We start from the raw sequence: 26,637 nt of genomic DNA, 5'->3' as shown, positions 1-26,637 counted from the left end.
CCGCTTGCAATTACGTTATAAATATTTAAAAAATGGCGCTGAGAATAAAAACTAAATTAAATATCTTTATTGCAATTTTTTCATAAATATATCACCGCACGTTCTTTGAGAGCTTTTTCTTCCCTCTCATGCATTCAATTTCATTTAGCATACGCTATCGCGTTGATCACACGTCGATACAGTTTCGTCCCACGCGAACGATTGGAGCTAGGGGGCTCTATTTCGGCGGGAGCTTTATACATAATTATTAAGAGCTGCCGGGTCAATCACAAAGCGATCGTGTCTAGATAATGTCGGGCAAAGTGATCGGTATACACCGGTGTGTGTATATATACGTATACATGCACACATATATCGGGCATTCGAGCGAAAGGCAGGCTGATATTCTCTACCCCCGACCTGAAACCTACTCGTCCCCGCGCCGGTGACCCACATGCGACGACGACGACGACGACGTACTGTACTCGTGGTGGTGGTTTTAGCTTTTAAAGGGGCGCATACGTAACACTTATACCCAGACGTTTCCGAGAAAAAGCTTGATCGGGGCCGCGAGACGATGATCTGACAGACAGAAATTCAAATGGATTCGAGGAAAAATATGTCGTCGGTCATTTGTATATTTCAACCCCCTTTTTCCACCCTCTTCTCGAGTGACACGAGGAGAGAGCACTGAGGTGTACCAGCTTGCTTAGACTCGATTGCGTCAACGTCACTCTCGTGAGCTAACTTTGGATGTAATAAGAGCTTGGCTGCGTCTCTGTATCATGCTGAAGACTCTAATCCGATGGGGGAGAATGTAATCCCAGAGGGATGGCGCGATCGAACTTTGCGTTAAATATTGATGAGCGGTGAATTTTAATTGGAAATAACTCGAACTACGCGAATATGTCGCATGATGGAAATTTAATTTTAATCTTGATTTTTTTTTATACGTTCGTAATCTTTTTTTTTAATCTCGTTTCGTCCCTCGAAGAAAGTCGGGAGAGACCGGTCTTTCTGTATCATGTCTGTAATTAATATTAAGCTAATAGTGTGCGGATTAAATATTTCCATATTTGCATGACATGTCAGACAGACGTGTAAACGTCTACTCGCAAGGAATATTCATGAGTTTTAATTACTCTTCGCTCTCTTCCCCGCGAGATTTTAGCAAAACTTGTGTTGGATTTGCAAAGTAAATGAGTCTCGCTGATATTCGGAAATATATATATGTATGTATATATACACTCGAGTTTAAGATCTGGAACGGAGAGTCTCATTCCAAGTTTAGCAACTCGCTCGCCTCGTCTTGTATATGTGGGGAATTATTAATATATGATTGAAAATTCCCTCGGAAATCCATATACGACCGATACACGCGCCGACACATGCACACATGCACCCATGCGCGCGCACATAAGCAATGCATAACGTGATTAAATGACGCGACAGGATAGGATCAAAGTAAATATGGAATATTCCACGATCGAATGTCTTTTCAATGAAAAAGGAAAAATATGAACCAAGTAAAATTTCATAATATGACCATCAATAATCTATCAGAATTTTAGTAAAATAAATCTCGTAATTTTATTTTGAATTTATTTTGATACAAATTTAATTTAACTTTATCTTGTGGCATTTAAAATATTGCACGCAAAATAAATGTTTTGAACGGACATTTATTAAATTGTATTAAAATTGTTTCAAGATTAAGGGTTATTTATAGGTTGTCAGTTGACATTAGAGCAAAGCAGCTTGTCAGCTGATCGACTAATCCGCAACTGTCAACTGGCAACCTATTATGGAATGATCCTAAATGTCAGTTCCTCAAAAAAAAATCCTTCCAATTTGATGTTTCTCCAAGAAACATTAAAGGAACATTTATTAAATTATATTAAAATTGTTCCAAGATTAAGGGTCATTTCACAATAGATTGCCAGTTGACATTAGAGCAAAGCAATTTGTCAGCTGATTGATTAACCCGCAGCTGTCAACTGACAACCGGGCCATTGTGGAATGACCCTAAATGTTATAAAAATGTCAGTTCCTGAAAAAAAATCCTTCCAACTCGATGTTTCTCTGAGAAACATTAAAGAGACATTTATTAAATTATATTAAAATTGTTTCAAGATTAAAGGTCATTTCACAATAGATTGCCAGTTGACATTAGAGCAAAGCAACTTGTCAGCTGATTGATTAACCCGCAGCTGTCAACTGACAACCGGGCCATTGTGGAATGACCCTAAATGTTACAAAAATGTCAGTTCCTGAAAAAAAAATCCTTGAAGGAGAAAAATCCTTCCAACTCGATGTTTCTCTGGGAAACATTAAAGAGACATTTATTAAATTATAATAAAATTGTTTCAAGATTAAGGGTCATTTCACAATAGATTGCCAGTTGACATTAGAGCAAAGCAACTTGTCAGCTGATTGATTAACCCGCAGCTGTCAACTGACAACCGGGCCATTGTGGAATGACCCTAAATGTTACAAAAATGTCAGTTCCTGAAAAAAAAATCCTTAAAGAAGAAAAATCCTTCCCACTCGATGTTTCTCTGAGAAACATTAAAGAGACATTTATTAAATGATAATAAAATTGTTTCAAGATTAAGGGTCATTTCACAATAGATTGCCAGTTGACATTAGAGCAAAGCAACTTGTCAGCTGATTGATTAACCCGCAGCTGTCAACTGACAACCGGGCCATTGTGAAATGACCCTAAATGTTATAAAAATGTCAGTTCCTGAAAAAAAATCCTTCCAACTCGATGTTTCTCTGAGAAACATTAAAGAGACATTTATTAAATTATATTAAAATTGTTCCAAGATTAAGGGTCATTTCACAATAGATTGCCAGTTGACATTAGAGCAAAGCAACTTGTCAGCTGATTGATTAACCCGCAGCTGTCAACTGACAACCGGGTCATTGTGGAATGACCCTAAATGTTACAAAAATGTCAGTTCCTGAAAAAAAATCCTTGAAGGAGAAAAATCCTTCCAACTCGATGTTTCTCTGAGAAACATTAAAGAGACATTTATTAAATTATATTAAAATTGTTCCAAGATTAAGGGTCATTTCACAATAGATTCCCAGTTGACATTAGAGCAAAGCAACTTGTCAGCTGATTGATTAACCCGCAGCTGTCAACTGACAACCGGGCCATTGTGGAATGACCCTAAATGTTATAAAAATGTCAGTTTTTGAAAAAAATCCTTCCAAGTGAATGTTTCTCTGGGAAACATCCCGAGACGCCGATCGATCATAATCGAGTTACGATACGCAGGCGACATCGATAAGTCCTGTATGCACCCTTGTATGCGCAGCTGCCGTGCACCCATAGCAAGTCTGGATTGCATGGAAGAGTTCAACGGCGGCGGCGGCGGAGGCGGAGGAGGTGCAGACTCGGGCGTGCACTGCAGCAACACGGCCGGAACGAAAGAGCAGCTACTAACTAGCTGCATTGCCGCACAAGCGCAACGTTTGCAGCACCCTTCGCCAGGTATTCGCTACCGCAACTTGGGCAAAAGCGGTCTACGTGTTTCCAATGTTGGATTAGGTACGCTGAATGTATTCCCCGGACTTTCTTCTTTTAGAGTCATTTCTTCAGATTATCTCTCCCTTTCTCTTTCTCTCTCTCTCTCTCTCTCTCTCTTGCGAAGGCTGCTTTTCCACCCCCTCGGCTTTGACATACATATGTTTACATATACAGGGTGTGAAAAGGGCACTCGATTATTTCGGAAACATGACAAAAGAATGTTTCATACAAAAGTCGTCGGGTTTAAAATGATCTATTTAATGATTTTATCAGTTTGACCTTGAATGACGTGGCCAAGGTCAGGGTAAGGTCGTTTTAAATTTTTTTAATGAAACCCTCTATTTTTTTATTACCTATTATTGTAGCTTATCTTGAGAACTTTCCGAAACATTGTAATTAAGTTATTTTTTTATGAAGTATTTTGCGAGTTACGACCTTTGAAGTTTACAGTGCTTTGACATAAAATATAAAACGTCTTGCGAAATACTTAGTTTTCAGTAATCTCGCTTTTTACCTTGATACTTTTGCGCAACAGAATGAGACCAATCGATTGGCGTGAAAGGAGCACATAGGTGCTTTAAAAAAAGCTGCAATTTTCCAACGTATATTTAAACAAATCATTTTTCAAACCTCAACTTTTCGCACGAAAACGATTTTTCCGTAAAAGATCGTCATAGGTTTCCGAAATAATCGAGTGTCCCCATCTTTTTGTTGCACCCTGTATATAAATATACGTGGAACCACCACCTTTCTCGCGACGCGTACACGTGTCGCAAATCGATCCTGAAATGCATACACACACCACGCGGCTATCGGATTTTTATTATGCGGGTCCCAACCCTCTTTCTCCTTCCGCAACGAGACCGTGGCTGTCAATTCGCGTCTTCGCGTTTATTATTTATTTAATACTGTCTTCCCGCCAATGCACACTTTTCCATTTCCGCGGCCTCCGAAAGGAGGACGCGAAATATACGATATATACTTTATGGTCGATCGAGTTTGCGTGTATGTGTGTGTGTGTGTGTGTGTGTGTGTGTGTATGAAATGGCTGAATCGGTATTCATGTATAGCTTGCGTAGACACAAAACACACATTGCGCTGCATATGATATCTAGTGATCGCTTCAAGTTACTATAACTATACACGGAGAGAATTTTCTCTTAGAATTTATCCTGAAAATCATGGGAATCGTGTTGGAAGAATTTTATGAGTTTCTCCGCGATTAATATTTAGCACGATAAAAAATATTAATATGTACATACTCGATTAAAATTAATTTTATATATTAATATTTTTATTTTGTGGTAAATATTAATGAGAAAACTCTTATAAAATTCTTTCAATATTCTTCCGCGATTACCATGATTTTCAGGGTAAATTTTAAGAGAAAATTCTCTCTGTGTACATACTTTCTGACGACATTGCACATTTTTTTCAGAAAAAAAATTTTTTTTTTTTCTTAATTTAAACATCATGAAAAATATAAATATCGATGTAAAATTATTCTTTTAAAAACTGAGTAATTTTTCTGCACATATATTGTTTATACATGAGTCAGATACAAATAATAATAGTTTATATTGGATTAGATGCGAAAACAGATGTACACATCAAAGGAATATTTTATATCCTGGTAAAACTGAACTATTACTATAAAAAGACGCAAAGGAATATCTGAAATTTTTGCATGCTTGAAAAATGTATGCTAATTTAGAGGAGATATAAATTTTCTCTCGCGATGTTACTTTGTGAATTCCTACAATTTCACAGATTCTACCGCGAAACGCCTCGCTCGCTGTTTTCCACGTAAATGATTGTTATTTCTTGAACGCATAAGCTTCCAATTTTCCTGCGCAATGTTCTTACGTCAGCAAGGCCGACTTGATATCCTCGAAGTATCAATTTGAAGCAATTTATTAATAAAGATTCTTTGAAATTAGACGCAACAAGTTTAAGAACACTTAGGAAACGAATTATATAACTGAATCGACAACATGAAACTTTCTAGTTTAAATTTAATTTAGTAGTAATTTTATTTATAGACAGAGTCCGCAAAGACAGAGATTATTACTATAATTATATTAATTTTGTCGAAGCTTTGGATATTCTTGGGAAAAGCACAAATTTTTAATTTATCCAATATTAAAGTTTTTTAGAAATATGTAGCTACATATGCATGTAAAATGATTAAATTATTATAAAAACACAAGTTAAATAAATTGAAATCAATAAATAATAAGAAAACTACGAAATATTAATCAGTTTCAAAATTTAAAAAAAAACCGGGTTAAGTGCGAAGAACAAAATTATTTCTTATAGAATATAATAAAACTATTCGTATAAAAATAAAATTAATTACCGCGGTTTAACAAAAGTGATTAATTTAATAAGTAACAATACATATTTTACTTTCCTTTCCTCCTTTTTTGTTCAGCTCCGCTGTTCCTTTTTCTACCCTTCACTTGCAGCGAAAATACTAATTACAAACAACTAATGAAACATTCATCATGAGTACGGATAATCAGCAACACGATCACGCGACACTTTGCACGACGATATTAATTAATCTTATACTCGAGGCGCACTTTATTATAATTGCGATCGAAAAAAGGAAGAAAAATACGAAAATTACGTGAAATATTATTAGGATTTACACGCAACATTCTTGCAAATTCGCGCGAACTCTATATGTCATCGTACTGTTCCTTGTTTGCGGAAAATATTAAACATGACAATTATTTTATTAACTATTATTAGCTCGCGCAATTAATTAATTCTTGCGATAAACAAAACGTACAATCGTCGTGGCCAAAATATAGTGTAAAATAGATAGAAGAGAAGAGAAGGGAGGTGGGAGAGAAGAGAAGAGCAGAGAGAGGAAGAGAGGGAGAGAGAAGGAGAGAGAGGAGAGGAGAGAGAGGGGAAAAGAGAGAGAAGAGAAGAGAAGGGAGGGAGAGAGAAGAGAAGAGCAGAGGAGGGAAGATAGGGAGATAGAAAGAGATAGAGAGAGGAGAGGAGAGAGAGGGAAAAGAGAGAGAAGAAGAGAAAGATATGAGAGAGAAGAGAAGAGATAGATAATAAGAGAGAGGGAGTAGATATAGATGTAGATAGAAATATATATAATATAATATATATATAATATAATATAATATAATATAATATATATGTATATATATATATTTATATATAAATATATATAATATAATATATATATAATATAATATATATATATATATTAATATATTTATATATAAATATATATTATATTATATATATTTTAAAATATATTTTGGCTATAGCCACGACGATTGTACATTTTGTTTATCGCAAGAATTAATTAATTGCGCGAGCTAATAATAGCTAATAAAATAATTGTCATGTTTAATATTTTCCGCAAATATAATATATATAATATAATATATATTAAATATATAATATAATATATATTAAATATATTATATAATATATATTTTTTATATACGTTTCCTGCAAAATATATTTTACAGGACATATATTTCACATAACACATCCACTTGAACTGGAGGAATCGAGACGATAAAAGACGGGGAAATCATAAAGTGTTGTTTTATCGCGACATATACGAGCTATGATTACATCCGTAAATATGTGATTTGAAATGATTATACGTTCGATTTTTCCATTCGCATAATTCGCCTGTTCTCTGTTGGAAACGCGCTGCTTTTATTAACAACGAAACAACGATTTATAATCCAATTTACTTCGATTTCTATCTCAAATAAACGTATACACGCTCAAACAGTCGCCGGAATCGCATCAGCTGATAACTGCTAATTGCTAATAGTTCTCGGATTTAGTGTCCCCCGTTCGTACCTTTTGTGATTGGGAGGATAACGATACGACACGTATTGCTTATTCGAGCTTGAATCTCGTCGCGCTAATGTCAACAAACGCAAATGTCAACAATCATTCACGAACATTGGCGCTAATACAATAACACGCTATAACAATTCAGAATAAATTGTTCAATAAATAGTTTTGCTTTTGGGAACGCGAGGAGAATAAACCTACAAAAATTCAGCGCTATTTATACTTTTGATTATACAAAGCGCTTTGTATGATTTATTTAACGCGATGAATTTTTATACGAAGTTAAAAAAGTAAAAGAAATAATAGAAAAAATATACCTGTGTAAATAAATACTCTCTGCTAAATCAATTATTGTTTTTTTATGTGAATGTAAAATAAATATAAAGTATAAAATTCTGAAAAAGATAGTATTTTTTAATATAACATTTATTGATTAAAAAAAAATTAGCTGCTCCGAATCTTATAAAACTATTTTTTTTCGCGATGTAACGCAAATATTCCGTGAAAAAAACTTTATGCTTTTTTTACGTTGTCGTTTATTTATAGTTTGTATATTCGATCATCATTTCATCGTCTTACGTATGTAGACGCGGAATAAAAATAATTAAATTAAAAATTTAATTAAAATTAAATTTATTTTATTTTATTTCATGGAATTAAAAATAGGCATTTTTTAAAATAGTCGCGCGGACTGATAAAATTGCTAATTATAAAATAATCGTACAAAACGATCGCACATTTTGTATGATATTACATATGATAATACAATAATATATGGAGCGTGTCTAACATCTTCTCGCTCGAGTCTCATTGTGCAAATGACGACAAGGCTGTGGAATGTTAGCGCGCATATGTATATATACCTATATCCTACCAGCACGTCAATCACATCCCCCACCAAGCGCGAAAAATATTTTGGCAACGAATTATCAATAACATATGTAGTGTTCGGCCTTGATATGTCTAGCGCGCTATTGTTGACGTAACTCTGTTATTATCCACGTGCCGACGCATTTAAACAGGAAAATAGTGCACTGAACAAAAAATTGTTATAAATTAGCAAATATTTAGTTCAATACTGTCAAACGAATCATTCATTTGAGACAAATAAATATAATATTTATAATAAATATAATATTTGTTTGTTTTGAAAAGGATTTTTTGATGTCAAATAAATATTTTTCATATATCAAATAAATATTTTTCATATATCAAATAAATATTATTAGTTTCAAATAAATGATTTATTTGACCGTGTATTGAAATTAATACTCATAAGAATTAAATTATTTTTTTTTAGTGTGGATGGACGCTATCCTTTTTTAAACGCGATTATACGATAAAATCGAATTGAATTTATTTAATTCTACACGGAGAGAATTTTTTCTTAGAATTTATCCTGAAAATCCTGGCAATCGTGGGACAATTGGAAGAATTTTACAAGAGTTTCTCTGATTAATATTTACAATAAAATATTAATATCTATTATAAAATATGTTTGATTAATTTTACTATATGTACATATTCATATTTTTTAGTGTGATAAATATTAATGAGAAAAACTCATAAATTATCCATAATTTTCAGGTTAAATTTTAAGAGAAAATCTCTCGTTTTAAATATTGTCGAATATTTTACGTAGATATTAAATTACATTATTTATTAGGTTTAATTACGGAGCTTATTACCTTCATTATTCGATTCTGCGATTCGATATTATTTTACTGCATATTCTAAATCCAAATTATATTTAGATCGTCGAAAGAGTCCAACAATAAGCGTCTCGCACCATTATTTTCCTGTTTAAGTGTGAATGATAACAAAGTCTAATAAATAATTAATTTATACTTAAAAAATGCTTGTATAAAAAAATGTAATATTCGTATAAAGGCCATTTTTATATGTATATGTAGCCTGCTTCTAAGTATTACTGAATTTTTAAATTTCACGAATGAAGCAGTTTTAATTAAATTTAAATTTAATTTGATTAATTAATTTTTATTTAATCAAAACTACATTATCAAATTATTATATTATATATAATCATTTTTATCTCGCTACAATACAGATTACGACATACCTTAATCCGAATGATAATTAGATCGTCGAAAAGAGTCAAACAATAAGCGTCTCGGATTATTTTTTCGAGTGTTGACGCGTGAATGATAAAATAATCGGATAATTAATTAATTTATATTTCAAAGTGCTTGTATTAAAAAATAATTAATATTCGTATGCAGGCCATTTTTATGTAGTCTCCTAAGTATATTATTGAATTTTAAATTTTCATATAGCAGTTTTTAATTTAAATTTAATTCACTTAATCAATTTTCATTTAATCAAACTTATATATTATATGTTATCAAATTATTATTATACATTATTATACATTATATATTATTACATTATTATATATATATATATATTATTATTATATCATTATTATTATATTACGTATAATAATTTTTGTATTACACGTGCAGGCAAAGTGGCACTTTCGGTGCATGTTTTCTGTGCGGGAAGTGGCCTATTTCCCCCGCCGCCATCTAGCGGCGACGCGGTGAGTGAATAAGCCGCGTTCAAAGCCATTATCTACGGCTCAGTCACGTTAAAAGTCATTGTATACGGCTGAAGCCGTAGGCAATGTATTGAACACGGCTATTCCTTCACTGTGCCGCGGCAAGATGGCGGCGTGCGATCGGCCGCCTCGCGCACAGAAAACTCGCAGAAACAGCCACTTCGTCTGCACTTGTAATACAAAATAGTATGTGTATCACGTGCGGATTGACAATTGTTCACTCGTGTGGGGTGGTCCCCCGCACTCGTGACCAATTGTCAACTTTCCGCACTTGATACACAATATACTATTATCTCGCTAAAATACGCTTAGAATTTCCACAAAATGGAGGAAATGAATTTCTCGCGGAGCTTGAAAATAAAATTCGAGGGCCGGCCTTGCACGCTAGCATCTTCTCTACCTTCTCTAGGACGGAATGTCTGGCTTTCTTTTGCGAAATGCGGATAACGAGAGCTAATAAGTGTGCTGATACCATTAGATACCGGCCGGATACACACAAGCGGATACATTATATACGTCAGTTTCTCGATGTCGTCGCGAGAACGACGCGTCTCGCGACGTCGATATCCCACGGATCCGAAACGATCGCTGATGTCGCTTGATTGGTTTTATGGGCGCAGGAACGTGGACCACCTTCGGCGTAGGCGGCTGCGGCAGCGAGGAGACCGCGGAGGCCGTCGTCGCGCTCGCCTACGACAGCGGGATCAACGTGTTCGACTTGAGCGAGGCTCACAGCGGCCACCGCGCGGAAATCCAATTCGGTCGCATCCTGCTGAGGCGGGCCTGGAATCGTTCCAGTTACGTCGTCACGACGAAAATCTACTGGAACACCAAGTGAGTAGAAGGGTTACACGTGTCCCGGCGTGTATATATTAGATATGCGCGTGTTTCTCGGTGTCATTTGGTGGCGTCGTCGTGTGCGATGATGATGCGTGTTTAGCGAGCATTATATCATATAGCGAGGAGCGACTGTCTACATACATGCATATTTATATATATATAGAGGTGGCTCTTGTGTCGGTGGCTCTCTCGATGTTGTTGTAACGCTGCTGCACGCGAAAGCGCGAACAAATTTTTTTTTCTTTTTTTTCATATATATATATATTTATATTTATATATGTATGTACGGGGTGCGTCTAGATGAGTGCGGAAGATTTGAGTAGATGATTGCCTTGCCGAAAATTAAGAGGGTTTCTTATCTAAATATTTATTCACTATTCCTGAGGATTTTTTCTTAATTATTGATTTTACAAAAAAATAACGCATATTTTTAGATGGTCCGATGAAAAATGAAAAAGGGGTTGTTGGTTTCATTCTCTTGTAACGATGGAGGAAGATCAAAAAAATATGAATATTTTTAATTTGTCTGAAATTTGAGAAAACAATAAGATTTTTGTTCATATAAGAAAGCACCCTTAATTTTCGACAAAGAATTATCTGCAAAAATTGGTCGCACTTGTTTAGATGCATCCTGTATATGTACACACATACACACGTGTTGTGCTTCTCGATCGATGGCTTCAGTGTATAATCGAACTTACCGCTCACCGACCTTGCGAACTTCATCCCTTTCGCGAACGTTTCCCTTAGCGTATTCTATGTAGACCATAATATTACATTAGACGTTGTACGTGATGCTTGTACCAGGACCGTAAAAAGTAGATGAATTAAGAAGAGTGTCTTTTTTCTTTTTCTCGAAATTTTTTTCTCATTTTCGACAGTCGAGTTACGAAAATAATTGTATATGAATTTTTTTTTAGGACTGTAGAGAACCCTGACTTTTTTCTCGAGCAGAGAGCGGATAGATTCTCGGAGAATCGAATTGTTTTTTTCGTTATCGTTCAAGACCGAACACACTGAAAGTTGCCAATCATTTCACAACTCGAAGGCTATCGATACCTTATCACACATTTATTTACCGATCGCATATCTCGAACAATATTGGTACAGAAAAAACTGAGCCTTTCCTTAAAACATCCATTCTCGAAATATATCGCGATGCCATCGACGGATGACAATTAATTGGCGGGACGGCAACAAATACCCCGGGTTAAATCGCGTTTGCCGCTCTTATATATATTTCAGGAACGCAAACTCGATAAGGAAGAGATACTGGTGCAAAAGTGAATCTCGCCACGAGAGACGACCTCGTTTAATATTAAGCGAAACGGCGCGCGAATATGAGGCTCTCCGCCTTGACATGTGGATCGATAACTAGGTTTCCGTGCATTAAGCATCGCAAACTGCCTTGTTTGTTCGCTCGGAACCCGGGGGTGTATAATCGCGAAAGCAAAGAGACCATATACGCCAACGCAAATACATATGCATAATATATATATATATATATATTATATATATTATATATATATATATATATATATATATATATACACACAGGGTGTCCCTATAGGAAATTGTTGAAATTAATCAGCTGTCATTTTTTAATGCACGCAGTTAAGAAAAAATGTGTTGAGAAAAGAGGAAAGTCTGCAGGTTTAAATAAAATTTGTATTACACGTGCAGGCAAAGTGGTACTTTGTGTGCGTGTTTTCTGTGCGGAAAGTGGCCAATTTCCCACGCCGCCATCTAGCGGCGATGCGGTGAGTGAATAAGCCGCATTCAAAGCCATTGCTTACGGTTGAGCCGCGTTCGAAGTCATTGTTCACGGCTGAAGCCGTGGGCAATGCATTGAACACGGCTATTCTCGCACCAAGATGGCGGCGTGCGATCGGCCACCTCGCGCACAGAAAACGCGCACAAAGCCACTTTGCCTGCACTTGTAATACAAAATAGTATGTGTATCACGTGCGGATTGACAATTGTTCACCAATTGTCAACTTTCCGCACTTGATACACATAATATACTATTGTGTACCAGTTTATTTGATTGAAAAAAAAGTAATGAAAAAATACTAATAATCACGTGTGTAAACTAATAATAAATATTTTCGAAGTGCACACCATTTGAATCTGTATAAAATTCTACTCTTTTACTCGTGAAAACTTTTTCTAACTTGTTATCTTTAATGTTATCGACGATCCTTTTAATAGCTGCTATAAAATCTGTTGAAAATATATATCATTACTTTATATGATTATTAACACTTTTTTCATTACTTTTTATCGATAAAATAAACTGGTAAACTGCATACTTTTCTCTTTCCAACGCAATTTTTATTTTCTCAATAACTGCATGAATTAAAAAATGACAGCTGATTAGGTTCAACAATTTTCTATGGAACACCATATATATATATCTCCATTCTTACGAAATTCAGTAATTAGTAGTAATTAATCCAAGTTTTGCAGCAATTATATTTATATCTATTGATGACACATGAGATTGATAATATCTACCATTCTTGATAGGACCGAGGGTCGCGGGCTATCGCGGAAACACATTATCGAGTCCGTGCAAGCTTCGCTCGTCAGGCTGCAACTGTCGTACATCGACATTGTCATGATCCACAAAGTCGATCCAATGTGTCCGATGGAAGGTAACTTTCCACCTCCTTAATATTCTCTTGATGCGAGTGACACTCTCAAAGATTCGAATCCTTCCTCGAATCCGTTCCTCAAGTACAAACACTTGCGGCACAAAACTCACTGCACATAAACTCCGAGATATATACCCATATTGTAACTTTGATATTGAATTTTTCAAGACTCTTCTGTCGGCGTAACGTTTAATTTCAGGAGAGACATTGTTGTTATTTATATTATTGGAGAAGCGAAGAGAGAAAAATTATCTGATATTGCGAGAACGTGTGAAATTAAAATATATATACTAAAGATAAAAGCTTGAATGTGAGATATCGCACGTAAATCAAATCGTATCAAATGATACTGCACTTTGAACGATTTGTTTCAATTTTTTTCCGAAAGAAAATAATCTTTAATAAATTCTTTATTCTTGATTTAAATTAAAAAAATTTCTAATCGATTACATACTTGATGATTTATAACATTTAAACGCGAAGAGCTGAAAACATTCTATTCCTCATCAATTTTGGCAATAATCTGCTCGAAAAGCAATTCTCTCCATAGAGAAATCATTCCGTAATAAATTCTGCTTTTCATGGATAAAGGTAAAATTATTTTCATCAAAATTAATCGCAAATTGAAATTGATTTGAGTTTTTTTTTATATTTATGAAACACGAGTCCATTGAATAGTGTTATGCAATGCAATTATTTTGACTTCATAATTAATTAATGTCTTTTTTTTTTAGTTGATCTTAAGGGAAATCCGATAAATTTCCATATTGCATAACGCAATTCAATTTCACAGAAAAACATAAAAAATCTTGTCAGTCCATATATACAAGAAATTTGAAAAAGGGATTGAATAAAGTTATACGAGGAAAAGATCTCCGTTTATATAGTGACGATTTGATGTTTGGCAGTTGCACTGTGCCGTAATAGTTACCGTATGCTTCTTTCTATATATTCAGTATACTCTTATATATAGTGTAAAATGGAAAGTTATTGTCGTAAAAGTATGTATATATGTACCTCGTATGTTATTTATTTTCTTTTTATCGATATGTGTACAAACTTCCTCCTGTGTTTATGTATCGCGTTAAATGTATGCTTCAATATCGTGCAAAAAGAAACACTAATGTATGCAAGTGAAAACTATTTTGGCTATTTTACCTTTATCCTTCCGTACGCTTTAAAACACATTTCTCTGCTTTCTCTATCTCTCTTCCGATAGATATTTCTCTCTCTTTCTCTCTCTCTCTCTCTTTCTCTTTTTCTCTGTAATAAAAATATTCATTTAACAAGAGAGGACTTGACGCATCGTTCATCAATTCATTTCGGCAATTTTTCCACACGCGATGAAGGAAGGCTCCTTCGTCGTCCCTCTTGTACCTTACTGTATCTTTCGCGTGATCTCATTTCAGAGATCGTTCGCGCTATGAATTACGTTATAAGCAAGGGTTGGGTAATGTACTGGGGCACGTCGCGATGGTCCCCCGTGGAGATTATGGAAGCCTACACGAACTGTCGACAGTTCAATTGCGTGACGCCGATCGTCGAGCAAGCGGAGTACCATCTGTTTTACAGGGAGAAGCCCGAGCTCTACATGCCGGAGTTGTATAACAAAATTGGTAAATTAATTTCTCTCGATTTTTTTTTTTTTTTTTTTTTTTCGCAATCCGTTTCTTCCCTCGACCTCCTCATCAAACCCTTTTGTCTCTTACAGGCGTCGGTTTAATGGCATGGTCCACCGTCACCATCGGAATGGTCTCTTCAAAGCCGGAAGATTGCGGAGTATCGTTCCTCTCGAGATCCTCTTATAAAGTAAGTATATATGTGCAGGGTTTGAACAAAATCAATATTTATCTCCAAAAATATTGTTTCGATACGTAGAAAAATATTTCGAATAAAAGCTGTAGGGTTTTTCGAGGGAGAAAGAAATTGGCGTTACTGAACTTTTTCCTAAAGACCGACTTCAAGGTCGTTTGAAGGTCAAATAAATTGATTCCTCGTGGACTATTCATTTTTTGACCATTCTACTCTTATATCACTTTTCAGACAGAATTTCGATAAAGAAAAATATGGTGGTGCCGTTTAAAGGAACAAATGACCTTCAAGACCTTGAAAATTTTCTACGACTTTTATTTGAAACATTTTTCTCTTGAAACTGTATGTTTGGAGATAAAATTCGTTCGTTTATTTGGTCCACCCCGTATATAGAGTAAGTAAGTGTGCGCGGATTTATGTAGTTTGTGGAAAATAATTTGATAAAAACGTCCCGAGAGTGTCTCGCGATCTTCCAAGAATTGTCAGAGCGAATACACTAGTAGTCTTCTCGCTCTTGATATTCTTGAAGTATCTTTCTTTTGCGACGCAAACTGTTGAAAATGAAGGATTGTGTATCCCGCAACAAGAAACAATCTCTGTGATTTCAGAACAAATACTCTTCGTTCAGTTGGACGGAGGATGAGACTCAATCTTTATACAAGGAGGTATGATATATCGTTAATAATCAAAGGAATAATGCTGCGCGCTCATTGCATAAAATATAATCGTAAAAGCACGCCGTATTTATTTCACTCGCATTTATTTCGAAGCTTGCATTCGCCGAGATCATTCGACGATATCGTAAATAAGTTGTAAAATAGAGATAACACGTTTTTATTATCCCATTAAATAAATGCGATGCTGAAGAAACGTCGTCTGATGCGGAAATACGATTTATTCTTGAATTAATTTTTTTTTTTTTTTTTTATTTTGACAGGAGTACGCGTGGAAAGACAAATCCGCCGACGATGAGACTCGGAAATACTCGGATAAATTGCGGGATGTTTGCGCCCTGGCCGAGAGACTGGGATGTTCCTTTGGACAACTGGCCATCGCGTGGTCCTTAAAGAATGAAAGTGTTCAGTGCCTTCTGCTCGGTGCATCCAATATAGATCAATTGTACGAGAGTCTCCAAAGCTTACAGGTAACAAAGCCGTTTGTCCTCTCCATTTGAGTTAAACATATAATGTTTAGAGCATGGGCGGCCACAGGATTTTTTCCGAGAGGGAACGTGATTAAAATTTTTTTTATTCCTGATTTTTTTATTTTCTCTTAATTTTTAAAAATTTTATTTTCTTTTTTTTTCTTTTTTTTTTTAATATTAAATATGCAAATAAATTCCAGTGTTCTTGTCCTCCTTTGTGGACGCCCATGCTTTAGAGTGAACGACATCTCGTGTAAGATTAAGATCGAAATTACACTCTTCTTATCATCGTCAGATGATATCATTTAACGCCTTAAAGTCGCTTGTCAACAGAGTTTTAATTGATCTGTCATTGCGTTGCGAAACCATTTTTTCTTTATCAATTCTCGTCTGATAAAGAATAGGAGAGAGAGCTGTCTAGTATATCTTCGAAGCTAATTAAATCAAAGCTAATTAGTTTCTCTCATTTAAAATTGCAATTAAGCCGTAATGCAGTTGAAGATCGTATAATGAATCTCACCGCGAAAGTCGCGGATTGGCGAGAAAAATAAGGAGAAAAAAAATGCGAATTTTCAGCTTATCCCAAAGTTGAACGCGAGCATAATGAGCGAGCTCGAGAGGATTCTTGACAACAAACCGTCCCGACCGCCGATGATATCCACCCTGGCGCTTAGATGACAATCGATGTGCCCCCACGGAAGTGGTGGGGGCTCCCTGGAGGAAGCGGGTAGTCCGAAGAGCGAGGGCGGCAACAGTCAGGATCAGGAGCAGACCAAGGAGGTGAACAACAAGATGTCGTTCTGCGAGATACAGTGAGATGCGCGGACGGCAGGCGACTCGCTGCCCTAAACAAATGTGTATAAATTGTCGAAGCCCGCGAAGAGGACCGAAAACGTCCGCGCGTCTCTCTCTCGTCGTCCACAGACACGCAAACAAACAAACAAACAGACACACACCCCTAGCATAGCACGACATATCCGAAAGATATTCAGAGGGCATTATCAGGATGTTCTCGGAACATCTTCGGGATATGTGCGCTGTTAGGGACGCGCACACATCCTCGCTTTCATCCCCTCGGTAGGTCCGAATTGTACATACGACACACACGAGTCGATGACAATACTTACTAATAACGAGAACAACATCCGGGAACTTGCCCGCGAGACCACCAAGTCGGGATACTTCTTCTAAGCACGATATTTGTATCTGCTCTCTCGCGTACGTCATTACGTGGATATACTTTTGTATTACACGTACAGGCAAAGTGGCACTTTGTGTGCGTGTTTTCTGTGCGGAAAGCGGCCGATTTCCCACGCCGCCATCTAGCGGTGAGTGAATAAGCCGCATTCACAGCCATTGCCTACGGCTGAGCCGCGTTCAAAGTCATTGTCCACGGCTGAAGCCGTGGGCAATGTATTGAACACGGCTATTCCCGCACCGTGCCGCCGCAAGATATCGGCCACCTCGCGCACAGAAAACGCGCACAAAGCCACTTTGCCTGCACTTGTAATACAAAATAGTATGTGTATCACGTACGGATTGACAATTGTTCACTCGTGTGAGGTGGTCGCACTCGCCTTCGGCTCGTGCGTTTATCCCCCGCACTCGTGATCAATTGTCAATTTTCCGCACCTGATACACAATATACTTTTACCAGTAGATTTTACGTAGAAGAGGATTATAGACGCGACGAGGAATCTTTCTCCCGTGTTACAGCGGAATCGCGTGTCGCGCTTTTCGAAAGCATTTTCCGAGAAAAGGTGATCAGGCTTATTCCACATAAGTCTCTCCGGAAGTCTCTCTATCTTCCTCCCACCCTCTCTTTCTCTTTCTCTTTCTCTCCCTCGGTCGGAGGATTTATCGTCGAGGTTTCCATTCGCGATTCCAAGTGTTCATTATTCTTAGCGTTAATTAATAATCCCGTTTGCTACTCACACTCGTAGTGAATGACCAGGAATTTGGAGTGTCCAGCAGAGTACATTCATTCCGCCACTCACTATAGTCGAGCAAGGGCGATTTGCGAACAACATAGCACGTCGATTATCATCTAAAAGTTACGTTATAGATCTTAAGGATTTATCAAGAACGAATACTATCAGTAATCGCCACGTTTTGAATACTCTATCCGATATTTTCTCACCTTCGATACACATCTCGTACACCACTTTATTGACTCCGGAAATCCGTCATGTATTTTCACCACGCCTAATTTTTCGCATTTTTTTTTTTAATCAATTTCCTTTTCTATTTATTTTTATGGTCTCTGATTGTTTTGCATTAAAAACCGCGTATAAAGAATACTTTGAAAAATTAATTTTTTTTTGCTAGTGAATGAAAAGTCAGAGAGTAAATTACACGAGAAGAAAAAAGACGATAATTGAGAACAAGCAATTGCCGGTTTCGATGATCAATCGAATCGGTAGAATAAATCGAAATGGACGAAAAGTGGACTCTAGTAGAAAAATGAATTTTTTATTGAAATTCTATTTAATTCTTTAGTTTCCATTCACCTGTTAAATTGAATTCCTTGGATTGATAAATTTCTTAGCGGGATTATATTTTACATTTGTAATATTCTTGCATACGTTTGTGTTTCCTAAAACGCCATGTACTAATTAAATATTTGCAAATTCACAATCAAACTCGGATATACAATTACATGATAGAATTTTGAGGAATCTTCGAAGAACTGGACAGTTTGTGCACAAAAGATTTAGTTCAATAGATATGAAAAAGAGACGACGTTTGTTTAGCTCTCCCACACAAGAACTTTTCGCTTTGAAAGAGATACAGCACATTCTCAGGAAAGATCATTTATCTTGAAGAGAGACTTGCGAGATTCATAGTGATCTCTACGATTACATCTTTGTGCAAAGTGTCGATGCTTCTGACAAAGAAGAACTATTTTTTTTTCATTTATCTCGCGCGTTGCTTTTAAAAAAAAATGTTGACAGAGTCATCACGATACGTATCATATCTTCGTTATAATAAGCTTTTCCGATCCATTCAAACATATTGCTCAAGTATGACAGATTGTGAGAAAATTTCTCGCTCTCCGTAAAGTTTAAACTATATATTTAAAAAAATATCGCGCGCATTCTTCGGATTAAAATCTGCAGTCGAATTTTCAATTAAATCTCGAAATCCTCTTTTTTCTAAATTTTGCGTGTGTACTAATATATCAAAGTATAAACGCATTTTTAAGCAGGTACACGAGAAACATACCTATACATTAAAACTACATTATTATAATCTCCTTCGAACCAAAAAAAAACCAACACACACACACTATACGCGTGCGTTCGTTTTATATATGATTATTATTATTCTTTTGAACTCTTTTCTCACTCAAAAAGAACGAAAGTGCGATACGCATTATCAATATTTCGCATCCGCGCGCGTGATGTAAGTTAAACTCATTTTTACGAGTATGTATAAAAATGCGGGAATTTTCTTCGCGCACTTTCTCTCTATCTCTCTCTCTTTCTCTCTCTTTCTCTCTCTCTCTGTACAGAATATCATTGACATTTCACTTAATCTTGTCAAGCCAATTATCGATGATAAATGCGAGAGAGCCTCTTGGAAATTGTACGATGTTGTCGCATGCTCTCAGAGAGAAGGGGATTTAATAATGGAAGCTGCCAGTACGCTTTTATCGCGCGCAATAACGATCTCTTCGAACTCAGAACTTTTGTCCGCGAAACGTTATATATAATACATATATATATATAATATATATACATATATACATATAGATACAGAGCGAGAGATGTAGGTGATCTAGCGTAAATATTTGGAAGTGATAGGGAGCGGAAGGAAAGTCTCTACACAAATCGAACATCGCGAGCAAATATACATATAATAATTCGCATTAACGTATATATATTAACAAACCGGAAAGAAAAGCGATACTCATCCGGAGGGACTGTTAATCGTCATCGATTCGTCAATCATCCGTTATTTTGTACATTTCCGAATATTTACGATGTAAAAATGCCGATCTGCTCTTGTTGCCGACGAAGGGATTATCGAAAGGATTATCGGTGAAAGCTGCGCGCGGAGATAACGAAAACCCAGATTCGAGAGATCGTTTATCTGATGTCGCTCTATAAAGATAAAATTGACGGCACAAGTAAAAAATTGACACGATGCTTTATTTAGTTAGTATCATTTTAATATGCAATCGGTTCTTTCCGTGACGAGCTTCTGCTTTTACAACCGCTGTAATTAGGTAATTAATTCGTCCTAACGAGAAAAACGCTTCGGAGGAGAAAAAGATATATATTTCCAGAGAACAGAGTTTTCATTTTGCCACTTTTACGCAATATTTCGTTATATCCCGATTGTCCCGATGCTATATTATCGCTTGTAATATTATATTAGTATATTATCTTAGATTGAATCAGATCGAATGAATTTATTCTTAAAAAAAGTCAGATTAGACGAAGAAAAGTTTCCTATAATATATAATTATTTAAAAGATTTATATACATATATATATATATATATATATATATATATATATGCTTAATTATTGCTTATCGTATTTCAATACAAGAAACGAATACACGTATATATTTTAATTGAAGTTCGTGCAGTTTATACACTTTACGTTTTTTTTTGTATACCGTAATAAAGATTAATATATTATCGCTAATAGGATGTCACAGTATCAATATTACAAATTTTGAACACAAAGCTAAGAAGCAGACTGCACGTTAATCCAGATAAGACACTCCTAAACTAAAAGTCAAGGGGATCCAGCGAAGACCAGTTTCCACTATTATAGCTTTTAGCGATTACATTATAATATTAATAATTTTTATTTGATTTTTACATATTGCCCACGAAGGACAGGCCATGTGTTAACGATCGACCATAATTAATATAAAGAAGATATATACATAATATATAAAGTTTTTTTATGATTTTTCCCAGAATATCGATTTTTACATACTCTCTCGATACTTTTTTCCTAAAATAATATGATTTACTCCAAATTAAGAGGAATTACTTAAAAACAAGAGAGACCTAACGTGTCTCACCGCGGCCTATTGCGGTACACCTGCCTTTACCGCCTTTACTTACTTATCGCCTGTTTACTCCCGTAAATAGGTACAATAATATACATATAGATCTCATATGCTGACATATAAAAGCGTAAATCCATATCGTATATATCTCCATATACGATACAAAGGCAAGGTACGGCAAGGCCGCAACGCCATATAATAGAGAGAAAAAAGCAATATATCCGAGTCCAACAAAATTAAAAAAAAAAAAAATATTTCCGACACGCGCAGAGTCCTTTTCCTAATCGTATCGAATAAAAAAAAAGAAATTAACGAATCGTCGTCATGATATTTTGTTGCCCGATCGTTTCCACGATTTTAAGAGCACGAAGAGCTTGATTCAAGTCTCGTAACGCTAAACCGGAAGAACAGCAATGGGAACGAGTCGTCGTCTATCTTGAGAGGTCCTGGTGCCCATCGCTAAGGGGATATCCTAAAGGTCATTGGGTATATCCGCGTACGGTCATTGGTGACATCCTGGATGACCAAAGGGGACCAATGCTGCGATGGGCTGGGATGATTTTATCACTGATGTCCCATTGCTGTGATAATTGGCTTGTAACTATTGTCACCGAATACGATGATGACACATTTCTTCCAATCATATGAAATATAAGATTTTCAACGAAGAGAGAAAGACATGGGCGTCGCAGGATTTTTTCCAGGAATGGGCATAATTAACATTTTTTTATTTCTTATTTTTCCTTAATTCTTTTATTATTATTTTTTTATATTAAATATACAAATAAATTCTAGGCTTTCTTCAAAAGAAGAGCAAATGCTTAATTTTTTTACTGGTTCCGAGGGGAGGCAAATGGACGCCCATGGAAAAAGATGTATATTTTACAATGAAATTAGGAGTGAAAAAATGTGTGGCGCGAGATCGTATTTGGATGAAATTGCGAATTTATACACACGCGTAGTATTTATATGTAAAATTGATATTTGAAAAGAGGATTAAACTCTTTCTCAAACGGACTTGCTACATTTGGCGGTATTAAAAAAAAAAGTAATTGGACGTGACATCACGATCGCTTCGTGCTCGTAGAATGCGGAAACAGAATCGATATCAGAGAAGAAATGTCATGCCGTCCGCTTGTAAATATATATATAGCCAATTTATACTATAATGCATCAAGTTTGGGATGGGCGGATGGTACTTTTACGATATCGGGATCTACATCTCGTTTGCAATTTTTAGAGCGATTCTCTCTTCGAAATTACGTATATTTTTTTTGCAAAAAAATTTATGAAATAATACTTACAAATTGTAACCAGATCTTCATCTATAAACTCTGAATACGCAAAGAAAAATACAAACGGATCGCGCGCGATTGGCCCATCTCAAAAAAATAGAATACTTCAAAAACACTTTTGCGTCTTCATGATTTACAGCATTATATAACATCTAGTGTATAAAGATTATATATATAATAATTTTTATAATAAAAAAATATAAAAACTCACATCTATGGAATATTACTTATTAGGAAAGATATTGCATGAGTATATTTTATCGTGTTCTAAATATATACAACCTTTATCAAAGTCATTACACTAACAACAATGTCGATCCGCGAGTTTGCAAAGTTCATATCTCGTGTACAGAGCTAATTATAAAGAAAATAAGTTGAAAAATGAAAGAAAAATCTTTTTTTAATATCCTTTTTTTCCTATAACGTAAGAAAAAAATAATTTTTATTATAAATTATATTTATATTCTAATATATACAACACAGTGTCCTTGATATATTGTAGATAAAATATAAATACATGAAACCAAAATGGAAAAAATATCTTGATGATAATATTTCACAATTTAATAATGATTTTTTTTTTCATTACGAGTAACGATGAAAAAAAGTATTTTCAATCGTTAGGAACTTTCGTTATTGCTTTTACATATATCTATGTATATAGAATAATCTCAAAGTTAGCAGAAGTATCTTTGATTCATTCTTATCTTTCTCGAATTGAACAATTGATTATACAAAAAAAATCTCGAATTGATTATACAAAAAAAAACTCGTAAAATGACGACAGAGTTTTTTAAGAACACATGGGTAAATTCACCGGGAAGAAGATGTTCAGTTCAAACAACAGAGCGAAAACTAAGAATATCGCGTACAATATCAGGCAAATGAGACCCACTTTTTTGTTCAATCGATACTTACAGACCGCAGTCACCGTGTAGAAAGCGATGACGCAGACAATGATCGAGAGCACGCTGTAACTTAGAGCGTCCGAGATGATCTTGATGTCCTTCTTGTGAATGAGTATCTTTATCATCCACGGTAAACCGAGACACAGCAGGATGTCGAGTGTGTTCGCGCCCAACGTATTACTCATCGCCATGTCTCCGTTACCTGTGGGAAGGAAAGGATCGATCCGAATCACCAGACGATGTTGTGCACAATTTTGTGCATTTCCTAACTCTCGGATCTCGGCCCTTTGACGAGTAAGTTTTTCCTCAATCGATTCCATCATAAATCAGCTCACCTTGTCTAGAGAGGATTACGATGGAGACCAGCTCCGGCATGTTGCCTCCTGCGGCCTGTAACGTGATGCCCATCACGGAATCCGGGATCCCGATGGTGTCGCCCAGAACAGTAGTCGTCCACGACGTCAGGTAGGAAGATATCGCGATCCATATCACGCACATGACGAACGTTATCAGATACCAATCTCGCCATCGTTTGTACCTGATGTCTGGCACGGTGAGAAACAACATCAGCTTCAACGGCCAGACGAACCAGAACCAAATTTTCGCCAGGTTTCCTCCGGTCGGCCACACAAAGGGTGTATCTAAAAGCATAGAGCATAACTCATCAGCGATTTGCTAATACTAAATATCGTTTTATATCTTATCGTAATATTTGATTTTGAAGCCCATTTTTCTCGTAATTGTAAATGAGTGATTGATTCGTATAGATACCTGGTTCTACATATTCTTCCGCTTGTTCCACGATTTGATTCGGCGTTTCCACGTCGGAGATAGACTTGCGACCGCTGTTGCTCGTCAAGCTCTTTTTTCGATATTCCGCCACGAGTTCTCCGTGGAAATAAGGCCTGTACGAACCGTCAGGCATTGACTCTTCCTTGTCTTTAGGAACTGTTGGATAATAAAATTCTTATGTAGGTCTCTGTACTCACTTCTAGAATTTTAGACAAACGTATAACTGAATAGAGTTATTGTTACGCGTTAAAGATTAGAGACTCGAGCAATTGATACTTATCCTTCAAAATAATCAGCTTCATCCAAAGTTTATTCGTCGCGATATTTTAAAAAGAATTATGAATCGTTCATGTGTCGTAAAGACACACAAATTATAACATAAAATATTCAAAGCTCGAATCCACAGCAAGTACTTTTATAGCAGACGATCTGTGTTAGCTGTTGAGAAGCTTGATCACATCGTGGAAAGGCGTATGGAAATTGCACAAAACAGATATACTTCGAAGAGAAACTTACTTTCTTTTTCCGAAAAATTCGTTCTGCGATTCTTGTACAGACGCGCGAGTTTATTATGCCAACGTGCAAAGCATCTGCTGCAAAACAATATCGTCAAATAAATGACGAACAGTACCATGAGGATGATTGCTTCGTACAACTTGATTACGCCGTCCCACATCACGATTACTAAGATGGTGACCGATAGCGTGTAAAGTATACAATCTCGAGTTAATATTCGCCATTCTAATGGTATTGCCTGTTGGAAAATTTAAGAAAAAAATTGTTTTAATTTACTTTGACATATAACGCGGCAGAATAATGGCTCACTCTAATGTAAAAAGCTGTAGGAAAAATATAATAAAAAGTTATAGGAGAAATATAATAATAAAAAGCTATAAGAAAATGATAATATATTATAAAAATGTTGCGTGAGCTATCTCGATAATATTTATGTTAAATTAATTTTATGATCTTTTTTATATATGGAATTTTGCACACGAGCATCAATTGTGGCTCTTTTTGATATTGCTGATACAATATTTGCATCAATAATAATGAAATTGAAAAATTACAAGATATTTAAAGCGATATGTTACACACGCATTTATATTTTAAAAATTTATCGCAGTCAAAGTATCGGAATCAAAGATAAAATGAACAATTGAAAATTGGCTCGTATTTATCGAATGCAACAGTAAATGCCAGGGAAAAAATTCTGCAAATCATGAAAATATTTATAAAAAAATATTATTTACATAAGCAAATGTGTGTGATGTATATGTGTGCGCACATGAAATATTACTCACGAAATTCATGACCTTATATAGCTGATATAATTACACACATATTGCGCTTTATAACTGATATCCCGTAATGCAACACTTGAATAAGCACTATAATTTTTATGTTTACTTTGTAGAGTTTAATCAATTTTCTAGTTCACTGGTAACGGTGAACAAAATCGACAATTATGGTTTACAGAATTTCGTTTACAGAATTGTGAATTAAAAAAAATCTTTGAAGAGATAATGCAATAATATATGTGTCATTTGCTGAAGAATCTGTACGGATTAAAACAGAAAAATAAGCCATTGTGAATTTATTTTTCTCGTGTAATTAAATCTTTAGTATCACGTGCAACGATATGTCAATTAATTTAATGATAATAATCGAAAAAAAATAATCCGAAACAATCTTTGCAAATTTCTTCGCTCGCAACTTTTACATAATAGATTAAAGAAACAAAAAATACATGTTTCAATAAAATATATCATCACATTTAATAAATAAAAATATTTAATCGCATCAACAATAAACTCGCGAAGATTTTTCAATTATATTTTATGTATTAAATTATGATTATATTATAATTATATGATAATTAATTATATAATTAGATATTTGACATTATATGATGATATCGTGGAATAATTGTCACTGATATCTGAATCTCTTAGATAACAATTAAATGTTCGTGAACCACGAATTACTGCTGCTAATCGTAAATAAGAAAAAACGAATAATACACGAGATATATTAGTCTGCTTTGTGATTTGAGGTATTTTAAAGTAAGAAATGTATTATTTTCTGGGGCATTGTAATCTATGCATAAACAAGATTTTGCGTATCAGCTGATTCGTATTAAGTAATAACGTGTTATTAAAAAATAACAAAGAGTGTAATCTAATTCTCTGGTTCTTCTTCATACTTCTCA

The 26,637-nt window shown here is 35.3% G+C and overlaps 2 protein-coding genes across 6 annotated transcripts in view; one reads left to right on the top strand and one right to left on the bottom strand.

Moving 5' to 3' along the window:
* Hk (potassium voltage-gated channel subfamily A regulatory beta subunit hyperkinetic) overlaps nt 1-26,610 on the top strand; it is a 31,931-nt gene extending 5,321 nt beyond the window's left edge. For 2 of the 4 annotated variants that reach the window (XM_029311010.2, XM_029311007.2), the window contains exons 3-10: nt 3,306-3,538; nt 10,565-10,778; nt 13,314-13,441; nt 14,851-15,057; nt 15,153-15,250; nt 15,862-15,918; nt 16,191-16,397; nt 16,974-22,935. In XM_029311010.2, coding sequence (XP_029166843.1) covers nt 3,306-3,538; nt 10,565-10,778; nt 13,314-13,441; nt 14,851-15,057; nt 15,153-15,250; nt 15,862-15,918; nt 16,191-16,397; nt 16,974-17,075 — 1,246 coding nt within the window. In that variant the 3' untranslated portion in view covers nt 17,076-22,935. Of the gene's footprint in view, nt 1-3,305; nt 3,539-10,564; nt 10,779-13,313; nt 13,442-14,850; nt 15,058-15,152; nt 15,251-15,861; nt 15,919-16,190; nt 16,398-16,973; nt 22,936-23,645 lie in introns of those variants that run through there. The other 2 variants (XR_003820900.2, XM_029311008.2) reach the window with 2 other exon arrangements.
* LOC114937514 (sodium/potassium/calcium exchanger 3) overlaps nt 1-26,637 on the bottom strand; it is a 41,155-nt gene that overhangs the window by 11,340 nt on the left and 3,178 nt on the right. The window contains exons 3-6 of one of the 2 annotated variants that reach the window (XM_029311001.2): nt 24,942-25,179; nt 24,405-24,581; nt 23,969-24,274; nt 23,644-23,835 (exon numbers count right to left, since the gene is read on the bottom strand). In XM_029311001.2, the coding sequence (XP_029166834.1) occupies nt 23,644-23,835; nt 23,969-24,274; nt 24,405-24,581; nt 24,942-25,179 (913 nt within the window). Of the gene's footprint in view, nt 1-21,381; nt 23,836-23,968; nt 24,275-24,404; nt 24,582-24,941; nt 25,180-26,637 lie in introns of those variants that run through there. The other variant, XM_029311000.2, reaches the window with a different exon arrangement.

Source organism: Nylanderia fulva, unplaced genomic scaffold, assembly GCF_048542155.1.
Source record: "Nylanderia fulva isolate GAGA-0341 unplaced genomic scaffold, ASM4854215v1 Scaffold34, whole genome shotgun sequence".
NCBI lineage: Eukaryota > Metazoa > Arthropoda > Insecta > Hymenoptera > Formicidae > Nylanderia > Nylanderia fulva.
The sequence above is the reverse complement of the archived record's forward strand: the minus strand, read 5'-3'. Positions and strand labels throughout refer to the sequence as shown.